Source organism: Lates calcarifer, linkage group LG1, assembly GCF_001640805.2.
Source record: "Lates calcarifer isolate ASB-BC8 linkage group LG1, TLL_Latcal_v3, whole genome shotgun sequence".
NCBI classification, from domain to species: domain Eukaryota; kingdom Metazoa; phylum Chordata; class Actinopteri; family Centropomidae; genus Lates; species Lates calcarifer.
Window position 1 is genome coordinate 24180502 of NC_066833.1, and position 19077 is coordinate 24199578.

At 39.2% G+C, this 19077-nt stretch overlaps 2 protein-coding genes across 4 annotated transcripts in view; one reads left to right on the plus strand and one right to left on the minus strand.

Annotated features, from left to right (window-relative positions):
* lypd6 (LY6/PLAUR domain containing 6) overlaps positions 1–5564 on the plus strand; it is a 34513-nt gene extending 28949 nt beyond the window's left edge. Inside the window, exon 5 of the mRNA XM_018696639.2 lies at positions 1798–5564. Coding sequence (XP_018552155.1) covers positions 1798–1971 — 174 coding nt within the window. The 3' untranslated portion in view covers positions 1972–5564. The remainder of the gene's footprint in view (positions 1–1797) is intronic.
* A 5710-nt stretch (positions 5565–11274) lies between these two features.
* Positions 11275–18004, minus strand: LOC108897163 (cobalamin trafficking protein CblD). 3 transcript variants are annotated; one of them, XM_051072613.1, is made up of 8 exons: positions 17963–18004; positions 17486–17588; positions 16244–16388; positions 15784–16001; positions 15040–15148; positions 13587–13717; positions 12176–12262; positions 11275–11703 (listed from the first exon to the last, which is right to left on the minus strand). In XM_051072613.1, the coding sequence occupies exons 2-8, from the start codon at positions 17492–17494 to the stop codon at positions 11401–11403; spliced, it is 1002 nt and encodes a 333-aa protein (XP_050928570.1). In that variant the 5' UTR covers positions 17495–17588; positions 17963–18004; the 3' UTR covers positions 11275–11400. The 3 variants fall into 3 exon arrangements, with proteins under 3 accessions (XP_050928570.1, XP_018552146.1, XP_050928566.1); XM_018696630.2 differs by having other exon boundaries at positions 17811–17991; XM_051072609.1 differs by lacking the exons at positions 17486–17588; positions 17963–18004 and adding an exon at positions 17368–17481.
* Between the last annotated feature and the right edge of the window lie 1073 nt (positions 18005–19077).

Below are 19077 nucleotides of genomic sequence, written 5' to 3' on the forward strand. Positions count from 1 at the left end.
CCTGCCAAAGAATATTATTTATTACCAGGATCACAATCAACTTGCAACAACAAACAGGACCAATGTCTCAGTTTGCACAGAATATACATGGATCTTTATAAATATAATTGATTGAACATTATCTCTTCAAACAGTCACTCAAACCTCCACTTTATTCAGCTTCATAATAGAGAGGAATATAGCTTATAACACATGTAGCTAACTTGCTCTTCCCACTTTAACAGTTATGACAGTTAATCAAATCACATTCTCTCCAGTCTACAACTGATCTGAGCACATGCACCTTATCAACTGTTCTTCTTCAGTTTGCTGGAATATTCACCATTTTGTTATGTTTGCCATAAATTTACAAACTTGACTTCTTCTGTGCACATAGAAAAAAGGGAAAAAAATTAAAGGTGTGTCTATGGAGGACCACAGGTGTCATGTAAAATATTACACTACAACAACGATAAAAACAAATAAAACAATTAATGAACACAAATAAATACAATTTAAAGAGAAATACAAAACTGGATTCATTAAGTGAAGAGCTCAAGTTTTAATCAGGCAGATGGAAGGGCAGTTTGTGTTGCCATTTTCCTTTTGTCTCATAAGTACAGTTCGTCATGTTGTACTGATGTCTGAAGATTATGCTCAGAAGGAATGGAGAAATTAGCTAGATAGCATCTGCCCTACTTAAACGGCATTGTCTCAGTAAAGTACATACATTAACATCAGTTCAATGATGCAAATCTCTGGCAGCCCACAGACAGTTGTAGAGGTTCTGGGCACAAGAAGTGCAAATGTACAAGTTGCAGCCAGTTAGTAAGTTAGCTATACTGTTAAACACAAGCATGTCATCCAGTCTGTTATATTATTTCTATGTTTTTGTGGTCTTTAGAAATATGTTTGGTTATTTGATTACCAGTGTATTTGGGGAAATTGCCAAAAAAGGAAGTGACTGGATCATGATCAGTGCTGATCATCACTGAGACGAACATTACATAAACATAACCAGCCTATAGTTAAAAAAAAAACTTACATCAGGTCGCACTACAAATTTGCCACGAGACATAACAGAGCTTCTGCAATGAAAACCACAAACTGCACACAAGGAAGAGCTTCTGGTGAAGAGTGATTTGTATTGCTTTTCCTCGTTTTAATGGCACAAGGTCCAAAGTGTGATGGAAATTATAATAGGAAAATTAAGAACAGTAGGAAAATGCAAATGGAAAATCTGTTTAAAACCTGAATACTTTATTACATTTGTGAATTCAGTTATTGATTTTTTTTTTATTTGACCTATTTACAGATGGATTAATATTTCACTTATAAATTCTTTTAATATTTCTTCTTTTTATTGTCAATTTAAATATAATTGAATTACATTTTGTCTGTTTAATAGTCTGTTTTAGATTATCAAATGTATCTCTTTAAATAAGTTCTTTATTTCATTGTCCACTTAGATATCAAATAATGGAATGTTTTCTAACCATTTACATGACACTTGTAGTATACACCTAGAGTCCACCACTAATGATTTATGCTTTATTTGTTCTTTTAGCTAAGATTAATGATGAAACCAACAGCACTTGTTTGTTATTTCAGATATTGGAAAGTGAGTATTGATGTTTTGAAGGTGGAAGTTAGTTATTAGTAATACTGCTATTATTAAAAAGTGAATCCCATCACAGAGTGTACCTTAGCCAGCTGCTCCAAACAGTAGTTCAGATGCAGGCAGCTAAGTTTATACAGTATGCTACTTTAGCATTGACTTGTGGAGTTTAACATTGTTTATGACATGTGTCTCTATAGGTGTGCACAGCTTGTTGTGAGGGAAACATCTGTAACTTACCAGTACCATGGAACGAAACAGATGCCATCTTTACCATCACCTCACCTCTGAGCAGCGCTGTGGGACTGTCACAAAGCCACACAGTGACTTTTTCACTCATCATTACTTCCTTAATTGTTTCAAGTGGTGTTTGAAAAAAGAAGACACATGAAGTCAGGTTTAATGAAAGGAGAAAGGAACCTGTCGGTGAACCACAGGACTTGTGGTTGGATGATGTGCTGACATAAGACAGTTTGGACAGTTTCTGTTCCTATGAGATTCAGATATTCTTCACTTTAACTAAGTACATTATAACATACCTTATATATATGATACATTCTCAAAAGAAAAGTAGCTACCACAGCACAATGAATTAACTTTGAAAACATGGCATTATCTCTGACTGTATAATGTCATATCACTCTGTTCAGTCCATCTAAAGCATGAATCCAAGTCTAAATTTTACAGAAAATAAATAAATGAATAAAGTTAACCAAAAACTAATTTGGTTTTACATGCATAGAGAATTGGCAGCAGCAGTAGTTATCATGTAAAGATTAATGGTCTTGTTCTGAGTTTTGTTTAATTTTATACATTATGTTGCTATACAGTAGGCTAACCAGCAGGGCAACAGTTGTAAACACTGATGTGCCCACTGTCACATAAAAGTACTTACCTCACTGAATAAAATATACAGTCTACCTAGTAGGAAAATATAGTTCTAACCTCACTAATCAACCCTCCAAGTACTTGAGATCATCTTGTTTTGTATTGCATCTTCCTCCATACACTCTCTTCATATAGAGCCAAAGTTTTAATGGGCTGGACTTAAAGGGCTGGAAGTATCTCATCAGGCAACAGCACAGCAGCAGGCAGCTGTTCTAGCAAAAAAAAAAAAAAACAAACAAACAAACAAACAAACAAAAACTGTTTCTCCAAAACTTCAGTAGGACGATCATGTTGCTCTGTGTTTGCTGAATGTGGAAGTTTAAGACAATTCTATAATAATATATGAAGGCTGTATGTCCCTCAGCTTCTTTTGCATTTTTTATGCCCCTTACAGGCCAAAAACATCAGTAATGCATTGAGACCGGTAACAGAGGAGGTGAAGGACACTTGCCCTTGCAAGTAAAGTGACTGGGTCTTGTTTAAATACTTAGGATTTGATGTTGCATGAGTGAGTCAGTAATCCATGTTGTCATTGAATGCATGTACATATATATATATAAAGTATTTATTTTTATATCAGTTGTTGTTGTGATAAAAGTGAGTGTGTGAATTATTAGCTGTAGGTGACAGAGTTTGAGGTGAAACCTTGTGCTTCATGATGAAGAATTGCTTTGGTCAAGTAAACATCCAACAGTCAGCATCTGCTATCATGTGTTAACATAGAACACAAACATGGAAAACACTGCCAAAAGATTAAAGAGTTGTTCAGAATTTAGGTGTTACATATTTTACACACCAGACAACCAGAATATCCTTTAGTTTACTCGTTTTTGTTATTTCAATCAGGCTGACAATATCTGCTATAAAACATTTGCAGTTTGTATCCACCTTTATTTACTGTAACTGTGACAAGCTATACAGTATACACAGATGTCATAGTTTAATGTCCATATTCCAATGTGCACAGACCGCTAAGGCCCTTTCTGCATGATGATCTGCAGAGTCACCTTGTGTTGACATGACACATTATTTTTCAAAGCAACAAACCTGGTGGCAGCACTGCTTACACGGTCAGAGTTAAGTTTTAACTCTGACCCTGTTTGTAAGTAATCTTTAAAGGGTAAATTGAAATGAGAAGGCTGTTTTGTTAATACCAGAAATAACTGAATAACAATGTTCATTAAAATGATCTAAATACTCTAAATATCCTATGGCTCATTCCCCGTCAAATCAGAAAAAGTTGTTGTGGGACAGTCTCAGATTGTGTTCAGATCTTCTCTATCATGGCTCCCAAAACAAAGGCCTGCACAAAATATTTTTGTTCAAATCCCCACATTTTCATATTTTTTCAGCCCTTGATATTATATCATTTCTATCACTTCATAAAAACCTTATGAGGGAAGCCATTTTTAAGTATTAATATCTTTTAAAGTATTACTGTAATTATGATGAGAAACTTTCTCAAATTTCTGACTTAGGCTCCTAAAACAATGAGACACTTTCTCAAAATGATGACACAAAAATAACAAGACACTAAGTTACCATTGAGAAAGTATCTAATTATTTTGTGATACCAACTCATTACTTTGGTTGTGCTCAAGTATGAATTAAAAAAATATCAAGGGCTAATAATACATGAAAACACTGGAATTGCACAGAAATATTTTACAGGCCTTAGTTCCACAACCAAACATTATATAGACAAACTTCAAATAAATTCTGAGACAGTGCTGCAGCCACTGAATTCTGTCTGATTTGACACAGGATGATAGAGACCCTGAGGGGATATTGCTCCAGATGAAGGTGTAATCTCAGCCTCTTACTTTGACAGCACTAATGTGAATATTTAGGCCAATCTTTCTGTTTTTTACTCTCTTTGCCCTGTCACTTGTTGTTTAGAAATTTTAATAAGTGTTTTTATACAAAGGCTCTGACTTAGGGGCCCCCTAACCATCTGATTCCTATTCATATGGTTGTAATTCCAGAAATTCTGCAAAGCCACAAAACACCAATTCCTTTGAAAGTCAGTTGGCCTTTAAAGCTCAATTTGATAACTTTGAGTAACGGCGAGTCCCTGTTCGCCTTATCTTAAAGCCAGACTATGTAAATGCTGAGAGAAGGTAGACGTCAGTCTTCCTGAAAAGCAAGCAGAAGCTTTATGGTCTGGTATGACCATGGTTTATGATAATTTTACATTGCTGAGTCAGTGTTTTCTAAGGAGAAGCTTCCATTACATGTTTGAAGACTAAGGCTGTTAAAGTGCGGCAAGTGCTTCTTTATGACTGAAGGCAGATGTGATTCATATGTTTTGCTGTGAAGCTAATGTTAATCATTAACACCAATCTGCTGTACATCTTTAACTCAGAAAATCACAGCAGAGCCCTGAATGCCTTCTTCGTTGGATCACCGCTGACATGTCTCATCCATCACTCAGCGACATGCCAGTGACAAAATACTGTGTGTGCATGTACAGTGTTATTGTGCTGGAGGCTTTAGAGCCCCAACTCTGTCTTTTTCTTACTTTCTTTTTTTTTCAAAGCAGGATTCCTTAGGAAAACAGCTCACCATTCTCATCCAAAAATGTCCTGTTTATTCTGACAACACTTGTAGATGACTCTGAGAGAACAGCTCAAGAGGTGTTTAACTTTGTTGTATCAGGCAATATTGTTGAGGCTTTTGTTTTAATTCAAAGCCAAAATCTGTTTCACAAGTTGCCTTCACTGACCTCTGGCAAACTTTTGTACAAATGATGTGAAGCTAGCACTAGTGCATAAATGTACTCTGAGTGAAACTCAAATTTTTGCATGCCAGTTTTGTGCCAACATCTGTTACATGTGTTATTAATATGTGCCACTTTTATGTAAATATACATTTATATATGTATGTATAAATATGAAACCTTAACTTTTTCATGTTACAGATGATTTTTCAATGTAAACGTCAACTAAAAACCATTCACTACATGAAAAAGTCACCAGCAGTTCATGTTGTGTCTTTGTACTTGTCTGCCATAGTCAGTGATTTTCCACTGACACTACAGCCTGAGCATGGAGCCAATAAAGCTGCCAGTTTATTGTGACTGTAGACCTCTGAGTGATTTATCTGGACACTGTTTACCTTCTTAGTCAGCACACACAGCTGCATTTTCAGATAAGAATTTCCTGTAGGAGGATGTTGCTGAACTCTGTCTTATTCTCAATGGAGAAAGGAAAACAAATGGCAGACATCTCCAAATTTGATAGCTGGCTTCTACCCCCACCTTCCAGTGTGGGTGTTCAGAACAACTATAAACACTTTTGCCCTTTTTGTGGGCAAACAGCCCATTGTACCTAACCCAGTCCTCAGTTCTCTGACAGATGTTAACCATCATCCTCCTCTCAGCTACTGCCTCCAGACTGTTGAGGTCCAGCCTGAACACAGACCTGACCCTCCCAACCAGCTTGTTGACACTGCTGGCATCACAGAGCACTGGCTGCCACAGAAACACGTCTTGAAGAGGATAACAGTGTCTGAGCAGTCCAGTTTCTAGTGGATTTGGACTTCAAAAGTCCACAACGTCTACTTTCTCATTCAGGATGGGGCTAGAAGCTTTCTGTTCCTGAGAAATTCTTTAAGATTTAACTTTTTACACCTATATAGAATACAGTACAATACAATACAGTGCATAATCCAAGACAGTATAATGCAATACAAACCCTCACCAAGATAAATCGAAGACTAAAGTCTCTAGCCAGAATAGCTACCTTTCTGGACAGTTCAGTTCTTCATATATTAGCTGCGCTTCTAGTTCAAAGTCATTTTGATTACACTGCCATCTCCTGGTAATATGGATTGGATGGAACACCTCAAAAGCAAATTACAAAAGGCTCAAAATAAATTTATTAAAATTACTGATAAAAATTAAAGGTCCATCCACAAACACATGTTGATCTGGGACAGTGTAAAAAGCTTAACTGGTTGATGGTGGAAAAAAAGAATTATTTACATTAAGATGTTAAAAATCCATCCATCCATTTTCTATAGCGCTTATCCTTTAAAAGTCGTGTGGGGGGGGCTGGAACTAACTGACACTGGGCGGGAGGCAGGGTACACCCTGAACATACTGCCAGTGTAGCACAGGGCTGACATATAGAGACAACCAGCCATTCATACTCACAGTCACAGCAACGGGCAATTTAAAGTCACCAATTAACCTAACCTGCATGACTTTGGCCTGCAAGAGGAAGCTGGAGTACCCGGAGGAAACACACCCAGGTATGGGTAGAACATGCCAACTCCACACAGAAAAGTCCCTTTAGAAGCCAGGTCCAAACCCAGAACTTAATTGCTGTGAGCCAACAGTGCTACCATGCCTCCCCAAAAACTGTTGATGAAAAACTTTTAAAATATGGTACCAAATTGCTTAATAAATGTATTTGTCATTGCTAAGAGATAATCAAACTAGTTTAGAAGAGGTAAAAAAAAAATTCATACCTTTTCCATTCAGTACCCTAATGGGCATGTACAGTGAAATGCAGTGAAATGATATGCTCACAAATTTTAAATTGAGTGTTTCACAGACCATGTTTAAAAGGGCAGTCACCTGCTGTCTTTTTCATGTATGCAATGACTTCAGTGCATATAAGTGTTATATGTATGTAGTGTTCAATCAGTCATACAATAGAGTATATACAATATTATACAGTATAGTTGAACTAACTTAAATGTTTCAGTTTTGACTCAGTGGTTCCTTTCCTTTTGAGACTCTTCAGCTGAAGGTGTACAGGAACGTGACCGGGCTACCTGTTACTCTTTGGGTCACAGGTTAATATCCTGGCCTCCTTTCTCTATTCTATGACCCAGGTGGACAAACTGAAATGGACTTTGCTGAACAGAGGTATTTGTTTCACAGTGTGTTAGTGTGACCAGCCGCCTCACTGCTTAGCTGATGTCCTGGTCTGAAAACAACCTCAATAACAGAGAGAAAAGCTTCTCACCATCTCTATTGCCTTCTCCTCTTTCCAGGATGGCCTGCAGATTTCTCAGGCTTCCTACCCTCAAGTGTAATTTCTAATCCTTTTTCCGAGAAGGGATTAGCTTCCCTCCATGACCTTAGAACCTGTCGTGGTGTTCATGTAACAGTGACCTGCTCACTGATCCATGAGATGCTTGTACCTACATGCTCTCTGCAAGTACTTTCAATGGGAGCTTTGAGGGGAAGATTACAGATTACAGGGGACAAATAACTATTGTGTGGGATTTGTACTTGAAATCAATTATTATTATTAATTAATTACTTAAATATTATTCCTTTTCATTTCACTTCAGACTTGATTTTTGTTGGTGTTGTTTTGTTTCTCCAAAGCAATCAGCAGCAAATAATGTCAAATTTGTCATTGTCACATTATAGGAAGATGACACCTCAGTTTATCAAGCCCAGATTTGTTGTCTGTTAAATGGACTGTATTTATATAGCGCTTTTCTAGTCTTTTCGACCACTCAAAGCGCTTCACACTACAGATCACACAGATTCACACACATTCATACAGCACCTCTATACAATAGCGCTTTCTAGCACAGACACACACATTCACACACCAATGACAAACATCGGAGGCTACTTCGGCATGCGGACCGGAGGAGCCAGGAATCAAACCACCGACCTTCTGATTGGTGGGCGACTGCTCTACCTCCTGAGCCACAGCCGATTTCAACCACCTGGGGAAACAGGCATAAATGAGAACAACTCCAGACCTTTGTTGATCACTTAACAGATTGCAGAAATGTGTGCAGTGAATTAAGGTCTGAAACCAGGCTACTTCAAAGAAGCATAACATGATAGAACAAAAAATTAACCTTTAATAATGCACTAAACAATATTTATAAATTAGTATTCACTAGTACTCAGCACCATTGTAATGTAAAAGAGAGGGAATAATGGACTTTGATTCATCGGGTGGACACACAGACCACTCCAAAACAAAAATGTGAATGCACATTTAACAGTAGACAATGATAACTGAAAAACACCACCAACTCTGTTGTAGGTTTTGTAGCATATCCTGTTCCCTGCTCCTGATGCAGAGATTTGAATTATGTAGCACAAGTGGAGAGCTGTAGAGAAAACCATAGAGGTTAGTCTCTCTATCTGATACAGAGCAGAAAAATATTCCAATATAGCTTGATCTCTTAAACAGTGATACAAATAAACTGTTGCAGCTGGAGAGGTGGATAGACCATGAACTGCTCAGTGGTAAAGGCTAATTTTATGAAGAAAAGGAAGGTGGGGCAGTTATCCTGTTCCTGGAGTCAGCGGTGCCCCCTCCCCTGTTATCCCACTGGAATGTCAGGGGAAACGGATTAGACAGGGGTCAGAGGTGCAGGCCAGGTGAAATTACACGGACCTCTGATTGTGAGCGAGGGAACGTCATACACGCTGTACTGTGTGTATTGGTGTACTGTGCCCTTTAAACAAGCCAATGTATGAATGTACAGTATGTGACCGAGATGGTGGACTGTCTTTGTGAACTGTTTGTTCCAGCAGTGAATGTGATATTTATTGAGAAAGATGGGTTTAAGAAGACATGGACGGCAACTAGTACCAAATGTAAATGTATGAGTTGAGTCCTACTAATGCATGCCAGGACTGGGTTACACTAGCTACTAAAATTGTGTGTGTTAAGACTATGGTTAAGAGCTTCTTAAGTTTTCATTAACTACCAGCTTGACACGTGACTCAAGCTTTCAATACCTGACAGTGTTTGATATGCAGTGCTGCACTGCACCAAGAGTCATTAAACCAAAAATGAATATTAATATGATGTACCAGTGAGTTTGCTACCTCAGAACATCTCCCTCTGAGCACAATCCCCCATAGTAAAATGCAGTGCTCAGGTAACACACTTATAACTTTTCACAGAGTGTACTTAATGGGTTAGAAGACCAACTCAGAATTTTAAACTTTAAATTTTACATCCTCATACACACGGTAAAGGAAACAAGAGGCTGTTTGTCACTTTCATCCAAAACGACTCATGACTCAATGGTTAAACTTTGGTTTACCTTTGGTTAGGGTTAGACAACTGTTTGGGAAAATTGTCATGATATAACTACCTATTGCCACCCCTACTTTAGAGAAGACAGGAGGGTTGCATGTCTTGAAATCTCAACCATCTCTCAATTGAAGGTTTTGTACAAACAGTTAATTTTGTCATTTTTAGATGGTCATTATATTGCCACGCTGTAAAGCTACTCAGTTCAACCATATCCATGTTCCTCTATTTAAAGTGGCTCACAATTATATAGTTCTATTTCCCAGCATGCCTTCCTTCCCCCACCTGCATGGCACCAGTCTACAGCTTGTTTGTGCTTTTGTCAGCCCAAGACAATGCAGTGTGGTTCATTACAAACCTTGGGGCTGATCTGAGTTGTAATTGAATGGAATTCCTGGTGTGAAGGTCTAACAGGATTACTGGATGTGGAGATGTGACAGAGCGGGGCTCCCAGTGTGGTCAGCCAGGGGATTACGCAGTGAGAACACAGTGTGGCTGTGGTTTCCAGCGCTCACCACAGACACACACATGTTCACACCTTCAAACACTCCACCTGAACTGTTTTCCACGAGTCAGTACTGGCAGCTTTCATTTATCTGTTCCAGTTAATGCTCTCTTAATGTGATACTGTTGTTCATTGTTCTAGTACTGAGTGAGTGTGATATACTGCCTGTTTCTGTAAACATACAGTACACAATCACTCAGAAAGCTGCGTCAAAGCATTCATTTGTAGTAGGCAGACAGTTGTCAAATGAAATGTTATGATGGGAAGGTTTTGAAAAGCTCTCCCACTCCTGGCACCATCTTTAGAAACTACTTAAAGTGTATTGGGAAATTTTCACATCCTTTATAACACACTACTATATGTCATCAACTTTGTGTTTTCTCTTTCTCCTGTTTGTTTCTTAGTTTATGCTTCCCCTGTCTGTCCTCTCTCTCCCTGTCCTCCCTCTGCAAGGATGATTTCTAGTGGAGGTATAAAACCGTGCACACGTCAAAAACAAAAAAAAGCTGGTGATGCTATAACCAAGGTACAGGCATTTTGGCCAGTAACTCCTGCATCATACATTGCACATTCAAAAACCTCACATCTATGTGTTCTGTTAATTCAGCTGAATCTTGGTCTGAATCTCACACCAATTTCCACCTAATTTCAGCAGAATTATGAAATATGCAAAATGTATTTTTTCAAACTCCTCCAAAGCATAGCACATAAAACGGTTACTGTTTCCTGTGTGGCATCACCCGGTGATGCCCACACTTGACACTACTGCCCCCTTGTGTGTCTATTAAAAATGGCTGACATTCTGCTGCTTCTCTACCCTCCGTAGCAACGTGTGAACAGGGGATCAAAATTGGATTTTTGCAGACATCAGTATTCGAATATAAACTGTTAGGGTCTATATTCAAATGTTCATGAACATACAGAACAACAAAACATTTTCTTTGTTCGGTATTCAAATGTCCTCACTCTTAATTTCTAATCTTAAACACCGTCATAGTGATGACAAGGAGTGTTTGTGTGTGTCTTATTTTGCTTAATGCTACTCTGTCACTGTGTGGAACAGTCAGTTTGAAGCTAGTAGGGGGTGTAGATAGAACATGTTCAGTCTCCCCCTGCTGATATTGGTATTTTATTGTCAGGGCAAATTCTCAGTGACAGTATAATCTAACCCTTTCATGAAAAATCTGAATACAGTTCAGACAACACAATCAGATAAGAACTGATTTGAAACTGGTTACAGAAACACTTGCAGCTCAGTCAAGAAACACTTTATTCTGTTGACAGCAGCATTTCAACCTGTGAGATCTGTATCTATAAATATAAATCAATATCAGCTAATATCTGTACATACATGCTGCAAAGGTAAAAACACTGAGGAGTCAGTTAATAATGTTCTTGAAGGATTGCGTTAAAATGGATACCATCACCAAACAGTCCAGACAGGTTTTTACATAGTACAGTGGCAGCCCAGTGTCCCTGAGTTTATGTTCAGCTGCCTGCAGCTTCTTCATGATAAGGCTGCTGGGTGGTGCGTTGGTGAATATTGTCCCCACAAAAACATGTGTCCCCCACAGAGTGTGTCGGATTACTCTGCAGCAGCCCAGGTCCTCGATCTGGAAGCCCAGGTGATGGTACCTATCATCTGTCTCAAACAGCGTGTTGTTGGTGTATGAGCCAAAGAACTGGAAAGGGACACACACATTTATCATTCAGAAATAATTCAGACCCATTTTCAGTATACACACACAACCAATGATATCTAGACTGCTGTACATTTCCAAGGGCTTACCAGCACTCTTTCCCTTCTTATTACTGCTCCACAACTTTGTTAAAACAAGTTAGTTGTTATTTTTGTGAGGGTCTCTTACTTACCTTAGACTAATCTGGCTCAACACTATATTTAAGTCAAACTGGACATTGGGGATCTATAGACTCCTAATTAGCATGCGCTTGGTTGCACAGTTGAGTTAGTGGACACAATAGAACAGTCAGGGAGTGGATCTTTATGCAGGCTGTTAAAAAATATGTGTAAAGTCACAAAAACTGACCACTACACATGGTCTTTCTAGTATTCACTCTTGAATTGTTGAGCAAGTTGTGAATGTGTTTAACTCTTAAAACAATAAGACAGTAACAGCAATAGTGGTATCTTACCGCCAGGCCTGAGGATGGGTCGATAAAGTCAGCCCAGAATCCTTCTCTCTGCAGAGCGTAGCAAATCTCCTTCGCTCCATCAATAAACTGCACAGAAAGGAGCAACTATCATTAATGTGTGATACAACAACAACGGTGCTTCATTTGATTTACTTCTGATATGATAATGGGAACACAACTGGAAACTCCACATTCACCACACCAAGGTGAAAGTTTGGGCCAAAATACAAATTTGGATTAAAACTCATTCACTGAGCACTTATTACTCAATGGAAAATGTACAGCATAGGACTGAACGACATGGACACTTGCAAACAGTACACCTATAACACTGTAGGTTACCAGCCAGTTCACTCTGTTAAGATAATAGTCATAGAAAATGCTCCCTCCACCTCCACCCAAACTACAGAGCATCCCACTCCTCAATTTGGTTAGAGACATCTGACAATCCAGCAACCCACTCAAATACTATGATGAAAAGTCTTCTAATTTTTCTAAATGAGTCTCTGAATGAATGAGATCTGGTGACTGCCAAGGCCATAGAAAATGATTCCCTTCAGTGTCATACCCATCAAATCAATCGATCACTATGGGGGCACTGTCATCCTGTTTCTCCACTCATTTATTCTGTTTTTTCCTTTAATTTGTCATCCATCTGTATACAGTACTGTGCAAAGTTTTATAAGCTTTAGATGTTTAGACTCCTATCATCAGTTCCATCAGAGAGGTGTCTGACTGCCCCCACATTCATTCTGCAGTAAGACAAGGATCCCAAACATAGAGCCAGAGTCATAAAGAACTATCAGAAAAGAGACACTGAGAACACTGAACACTGAGACAGCCTCAGTCCACAGAGCAACTGTGGCAGATCTATCTAAACTTTTGACATTACTTTGCAATCAACAAAGTAATTCTGATTGTAGCAAGACATGTTGCAGATGTCAGCAGATGCTTCTTGTCAACAACAAACTCAAAATGTTGTTTTTACAAGTCAGAATTGCTCTAACCCACATCTCCAATCTGGTTTCCAGGTTTGGCTCCAATTAGTTTCTGTTTATGTCAGTGACCGAGGGGTTCACATAGTTTTTCTGACCTGCACTGTGAATGTTTGAATGATGTTTTCAATATGGACAAGAACAATGTAATTATTTCTTTGTTATAATACATTGTGCCAGTTCATAATTGTAATTTAAATGAAGATCTGACTATAAGATGTATGTTTTAAATGTTTTTCATGTTACATGTCTACATTTGTTTTGTCACAGCACTCTTCACTTTAAAAATAAGAGAAGGAGATGTGAAGAACCTGCTGTGTATCTGAGCATTACTTAAAAACACAGTATGAACTGTCAGACAGGAGAAATCCTGAAGCAGCATCATAAGTTCAAACAAACTCCAGACAGCAGCTTACCTTGTCAAGCATCTGCTCTCTCTCTTGTTCCACCTCAGCACACCATGACGTCATATCGTTCTGGGTCTTTTGGGTAACTGTGACCACCATCATACCAGAGGATGGCGCCTCAGGAAACATGGACTGGAAATCTGTTCATCACATTATCAGGAGACACACAAATGAGACAGAAACACTGCTTCTCATCAGCTAGAACAGCTACACCCAGCTATTGTTGCTCTAGTAGACACAAAGAGAATGACATACTTTTGAATTATCAGACAGAGACAGTGGCATTTTGACAAAATTGAGCTATTAACACAGGACAATGTGTACAAACAGCTTTTGCCTGGTTCTTAATAACTAGTGCAAACTAGAAAATGCATTTCCTGCAGTAAATGCAGCGTGAATACTGCAGCAATGCTGAAGCAATGCTTAAAATGTCTGGAAACATAGTTGAAATGCAGAAGAAAATTGAAAGCCAAAAGTAATCTCTGAAGTAATGGTTAAAATTGAATAGCAGAATATATAAAAAGCAGAATAGCAAAATAGCAAAATTGCAGAAAAAGCTGAATAGTACAAATAGCAGAAAAAAGGCTGAGTAAGTATAAATGTCCAGGAAAAACTAAACATTTTGACAGCTGAATGGTTTGCCATCAGGTAATCAATTTCACTTTGGTTCAGTGACCAGAGGAGCCTGGGATCAAACTGCCAACCCTCTCATCGGGAAGCATCCTCTCTATATGGTGCACCACTGAAGCACACACAGCAGAAATTTTGGAAAATAAGCATACATATAAATCTCTCTAGGATTCAAAAATAAAGCTTTTTTGTTGAGATGTTAGTATTTTCTGTGAGCGCTTGAGTAGTTGAGCATGAAAATATACACACTCCAAACACAATGGGAGACATGATTAGTTAAAGAAGCAGGGAGGACAGGAGAGTTCCATACTTAAGGTGGTCACATGACACACTGATAAATCTTCCAAGAAACTATAACAACCCTCACAAAAACACCACAAATCTCCTAAATTAAACATTTTAGCAGCATTAAAAGGTACACCATTAAAGGATCAAGGTCTTGGTAACATTTTAAGCCAAATATGGAGTCTGCAGCTGCACATACGTCAGACTAGTAAGATTGCAAAGTTGAATACATTTCCAAAAGGATGAGCTGAGCTTCCATAGGATTACATTCATTTTTTAATTGATAAAAAAAATGGATAAAATCGCACATGAATAGTAGAAAATACAAGCACGCGTGTCCTTCAAAAGCTGAACATTTTGATACCTGAATTGTTTCTGTAGCACAAAGTATGTATGTATATATGACTAATTAGTGTACAGAAGAAAAAGAAGAAAAAAGTGGGTAAAAGTTTATGGATGTAGAAGCACAATAGTGTAATAATAATAAAGAAAAAGGTGCTGGATGTTATGAATGATATGTGTGAGGAGTGCAGTATCAGTGCTGTACCTTTCTGTAGTAGCTCAGGGCAGGACTGTATGGCACACTCCACACTGACATTGTCAAAGTACTGTTCAGCTCTACTGACACTCTGAGATGAGTCCGGGTCATCTTTCTCCTGACACACACACACACACACACACACACACACACACACACACACACACACATAGACAACTGTCAGAAGAAGCAAGTGAATTTTTAGGATGTGAGGAATAGATCCAGTGACTCAGAGTCATTAGCAGGCATTAGCATTTTGAGCAAACTGGTTCAGAGCTGCAGCAAGATTCACTTCCATTACTAGTGGTGGTGGTCAATGTCGATAAATTGATCTATTATTCTGAAGGCTGAAGGGGAAGCTTTGGCCGGTTGGATGTTACTTGCGGGCTGCCAGGTGATGATCAATGATATATGTAGTATGTATAAAAGAGGAAGAGAGTAAGAGAAGAATACAGTGAGAGACTGTGGTAAATGCTCTTTCTCTTCATAAGTAGTTTAACTTTGTTTAACTGGTTTCGTTTTGTTTAACCAGGGAGTTACATAACTGCTAACACAGCATGAAATACATTTGGCACTGATTTTGGAACAGTAGTTGAACTGTGGACTGGTGTCCTGGTGAAATTATTAACAGAAGGGCTAACCAATTAGAAATTGTTTTTTTCTGGCCATGGTATCTGAGTGGCTTTCCTCTTTAAAATTAAGCAGTCTTCCTGTCATCAGAAAAAGTACTCATGTTAACATCATTACACTTACAAAGAAGTCTCCGATGAACTGGGCCAGTATGAACTCATGTCTCTCACTACTGGATGGGGCCGACAGCACATCAGGGACCATCTTGTGTGTCAGGTTCTTCTCCTGCTTTGCTAATCCTTCTAGGTGGCAGTCAAAACCCACATTACCAGGTAGCTGGAAGCGCTGGTCCTGGGGCCCAAAAGGTCCCATACTCTCATCAGGCCACACAGTCCGCAGTCCTTAACCAGGGAGGCAAATCAGGAAAAGTACTTGATGTATGAAAATTCAGGTTTCACACAAAGGTTTAGTCCATACCAAAAACAAATGGATCAGAGGAAGAGAGTGCACAGCTATTTAACATTTTGATATGTGTTTTTGCAACCTACTCAAAACTGACCGGCCGAATGTCAATCCAATATAACGAGACGCTCACTGTGATCCAGCTATGTTAAAGTGTAAACCAAAAACATGTATGACATACCCATGTCAGATGGAGTGATGGCTACATGGGGCTCATCAGAGCCTGAGGATCCAGCAGCAGAGAAGGCTCTGGCTCCAGCCACACGATGCACCAACACATGAAGTCCTGGGAGGTAAGAGACCAGCCTGGCTTTGCGGCACAGCACCTGAGCACAAACACAACACACGCTAACACATCAATGGTAGCAACTTTCACAAAGTCCCAACTACACATTGTTTACTGAGAGTCCGTAGGGCATTCAAAATGAAAAAAAAACAACTCAGTAAATAGATTTAAAAAACACCTTTGTGTTCAAAAGTCCAAATGGTGAAAACCAAGTTGGGCTAACATACACAAACTTCTTAACTTCAGTCAAAATTAATGTGTCAAGAGATCTATAGGTTTTGTGATAAAGGAACGCACTCTCCCACCATCCAAACATACACTCAGTGGTCACTTTAATAGGAACACTGTGGGTAGTTCCTCCCTTTGCTCTCAAAACAGCCTCAGTTCTTCCATATAGATTCCACAAAGGAATTCCACAATGTTGGAGATTCTGCTCCACGTTGACATGATTGCATCACATCATTTCTGAAGATCAGCTGCACATTCAAGCTGGCAACAGGTGCCCTGTTGGATTCAGATCGAGTAACTGGGGAGGCCACTGAAGTGGTCTTCTGCTGTTGTAGTCCATTTACCTCAAGATTGGACATATTGTACGTTCTAAAATACTTTTCTCCTCACCATAGTTGTAAAGAGTGCTTATCTGAGTTATCAAAGCCTTTCTGTCAGCTCCAATCATTCTCCTCTGACCTCTCTCATCAGGCGTTTCCCTTCACAGAACTGATGCTAAATTGGTGTTCTTTTTGTTTTTGGCACCATTCTAAGCAAACTCTAGAGACACTGCCATGAATAAGCAGGTGTGCAAGTGTGACAATCCATTGCGATTCAATACAACAGCTCTGCCATAAAGTTTACCTACCCGTGCGGTGGTCAGAATGATATTGCTGACAGTGATAAAACACAGAGGTGAATAAACAACACGTTGCAGACATCACACCAGCTGACTTTTGACAGAACAATTGGATTCGACTGCATCAAACATTACAGCTGTACCTAGTAAAGCAAACTTTGAGTGGACATACAGTTGGATATGCACTGCCCGTCGCCATCTCACGTACTCCTGCTTTCCTCACCCAAACACACACAGTTACGTCATATTTATCGCTGTCTCTTAAACAGCTGCATATACACTTGACTTACACTGGCCATTCTGGTGCGTCTGTGTCTGCTTGCAGGGTCCAGTTGTGTTTCTGTGTGGATGATGAATCAACAGCAAGCACGTCTATTTTGGCTCAGCTTCAACCTAGAGACATGCAGACAGTCAGAAAGACAAACACACCAAGATAACACATGTACAAATACCCTGATAACTCCAAGGCTCAAACGTCCATTACGTAAGCTAAATGCTCCCCCCTTATCCTCCTGTATCTCTGTGAATCTGACGGCCACACTATCACCGGACAAGTTTGAACAAGTACGCTAGCATTAGCTATTACTGCAGGCTAACAGAGTAGTAGAAAACTACCTGGTGTCAAGAGGTTCACTCTGACTGTGAGGAACAAACAAATTCGTAACTCCTTTCTCTGTCGTATTACGAAGACCCAGCTTATTCACAGCTAACGTTAGCGCAACAGCTGCTCACCAACAGCTAACGTTAGTACAGCAGAAGCCATTCACCTTGAGTCCGCACATGCGTTTTATGGTGGAGGCTCGTCCCTTTCTTTGGTGGATGGCAGGTATCAAACAGCTTCAGTGCGCATTACCGCCCCTACTGGTCTGGAGGGTTCCTCTGCCTCTTAAATATTGTCTATTAATAATGCATTTGCTTCGTTAAATGTGTGTCTCATTTCCATTTCAGACACATACAAAGACTCCTGTCTGTTGCACTGATGTATGCTGCGTACAGTTTAACTTTGATGCACTGTATGTTTTACATTAACCTGTACGTATGTATGTATGTATGTAAAATGTAACTTTTGTGTACATTTTCACCATCCTCTAACTGATCTCTAACTGATCTCTAACTGAATTATACACAGCACCAGTGCTCCGCCATCCATCCAGGAAATATACTAGAGGGCACCTGCAATCCTCTATGCAGCCACTAGATGGCAACATATTATAGTTTTTCCACCTCACTAAACGAGGCAATAGCTATCCAAACAAAATCCTACACGTGCTGAGGGTTTGAAGTCCTTTATAGGATGAGGATCACGTGCAGATGTACAAACCAGTCCTGATGAATACGCCTCTTCCTATGCATGCATATATCAAAATACAGTTTAATGTGAGAATGTACACATCCACAGTGAGAAACAGATAAATTATTACAAAGGTTAACATAAACATCCAGGCTAAAACTCCTTATTTTGTCACCCTCTTACTTGGAGTGAACTTTGATGTCATTTTATTTCTAATGATACAGTATATGGGAGGCTCCCATGTTGAATTAGAGCTGTCACTTCTGCTTATGCTGGGGAGGGGACTACTGGTGAACCTTGGTATTTGTGGTGTACCGAGAATGTGGGCCCACCAGAGGGGCACTTGTACCAACTATATGTTTCCCTCTGGTGTGACATTAAATACATTTTCAGCATGATAATGTACATAGAAAAATCGTCACTGTTAAATTTTCAGTGTTAACTGACATTAACGGTGGTCAATGTTATTTTAACACTAAATTCCTGAAAGTTTGTGGATGGTGTGGATTTTGGTTGTTGCAGGTATGTCCACACAGGTGGCACGGTGGTGCAGTGATTAGCACTGTCACCTCACAGCAAAGCTGGCTGGCA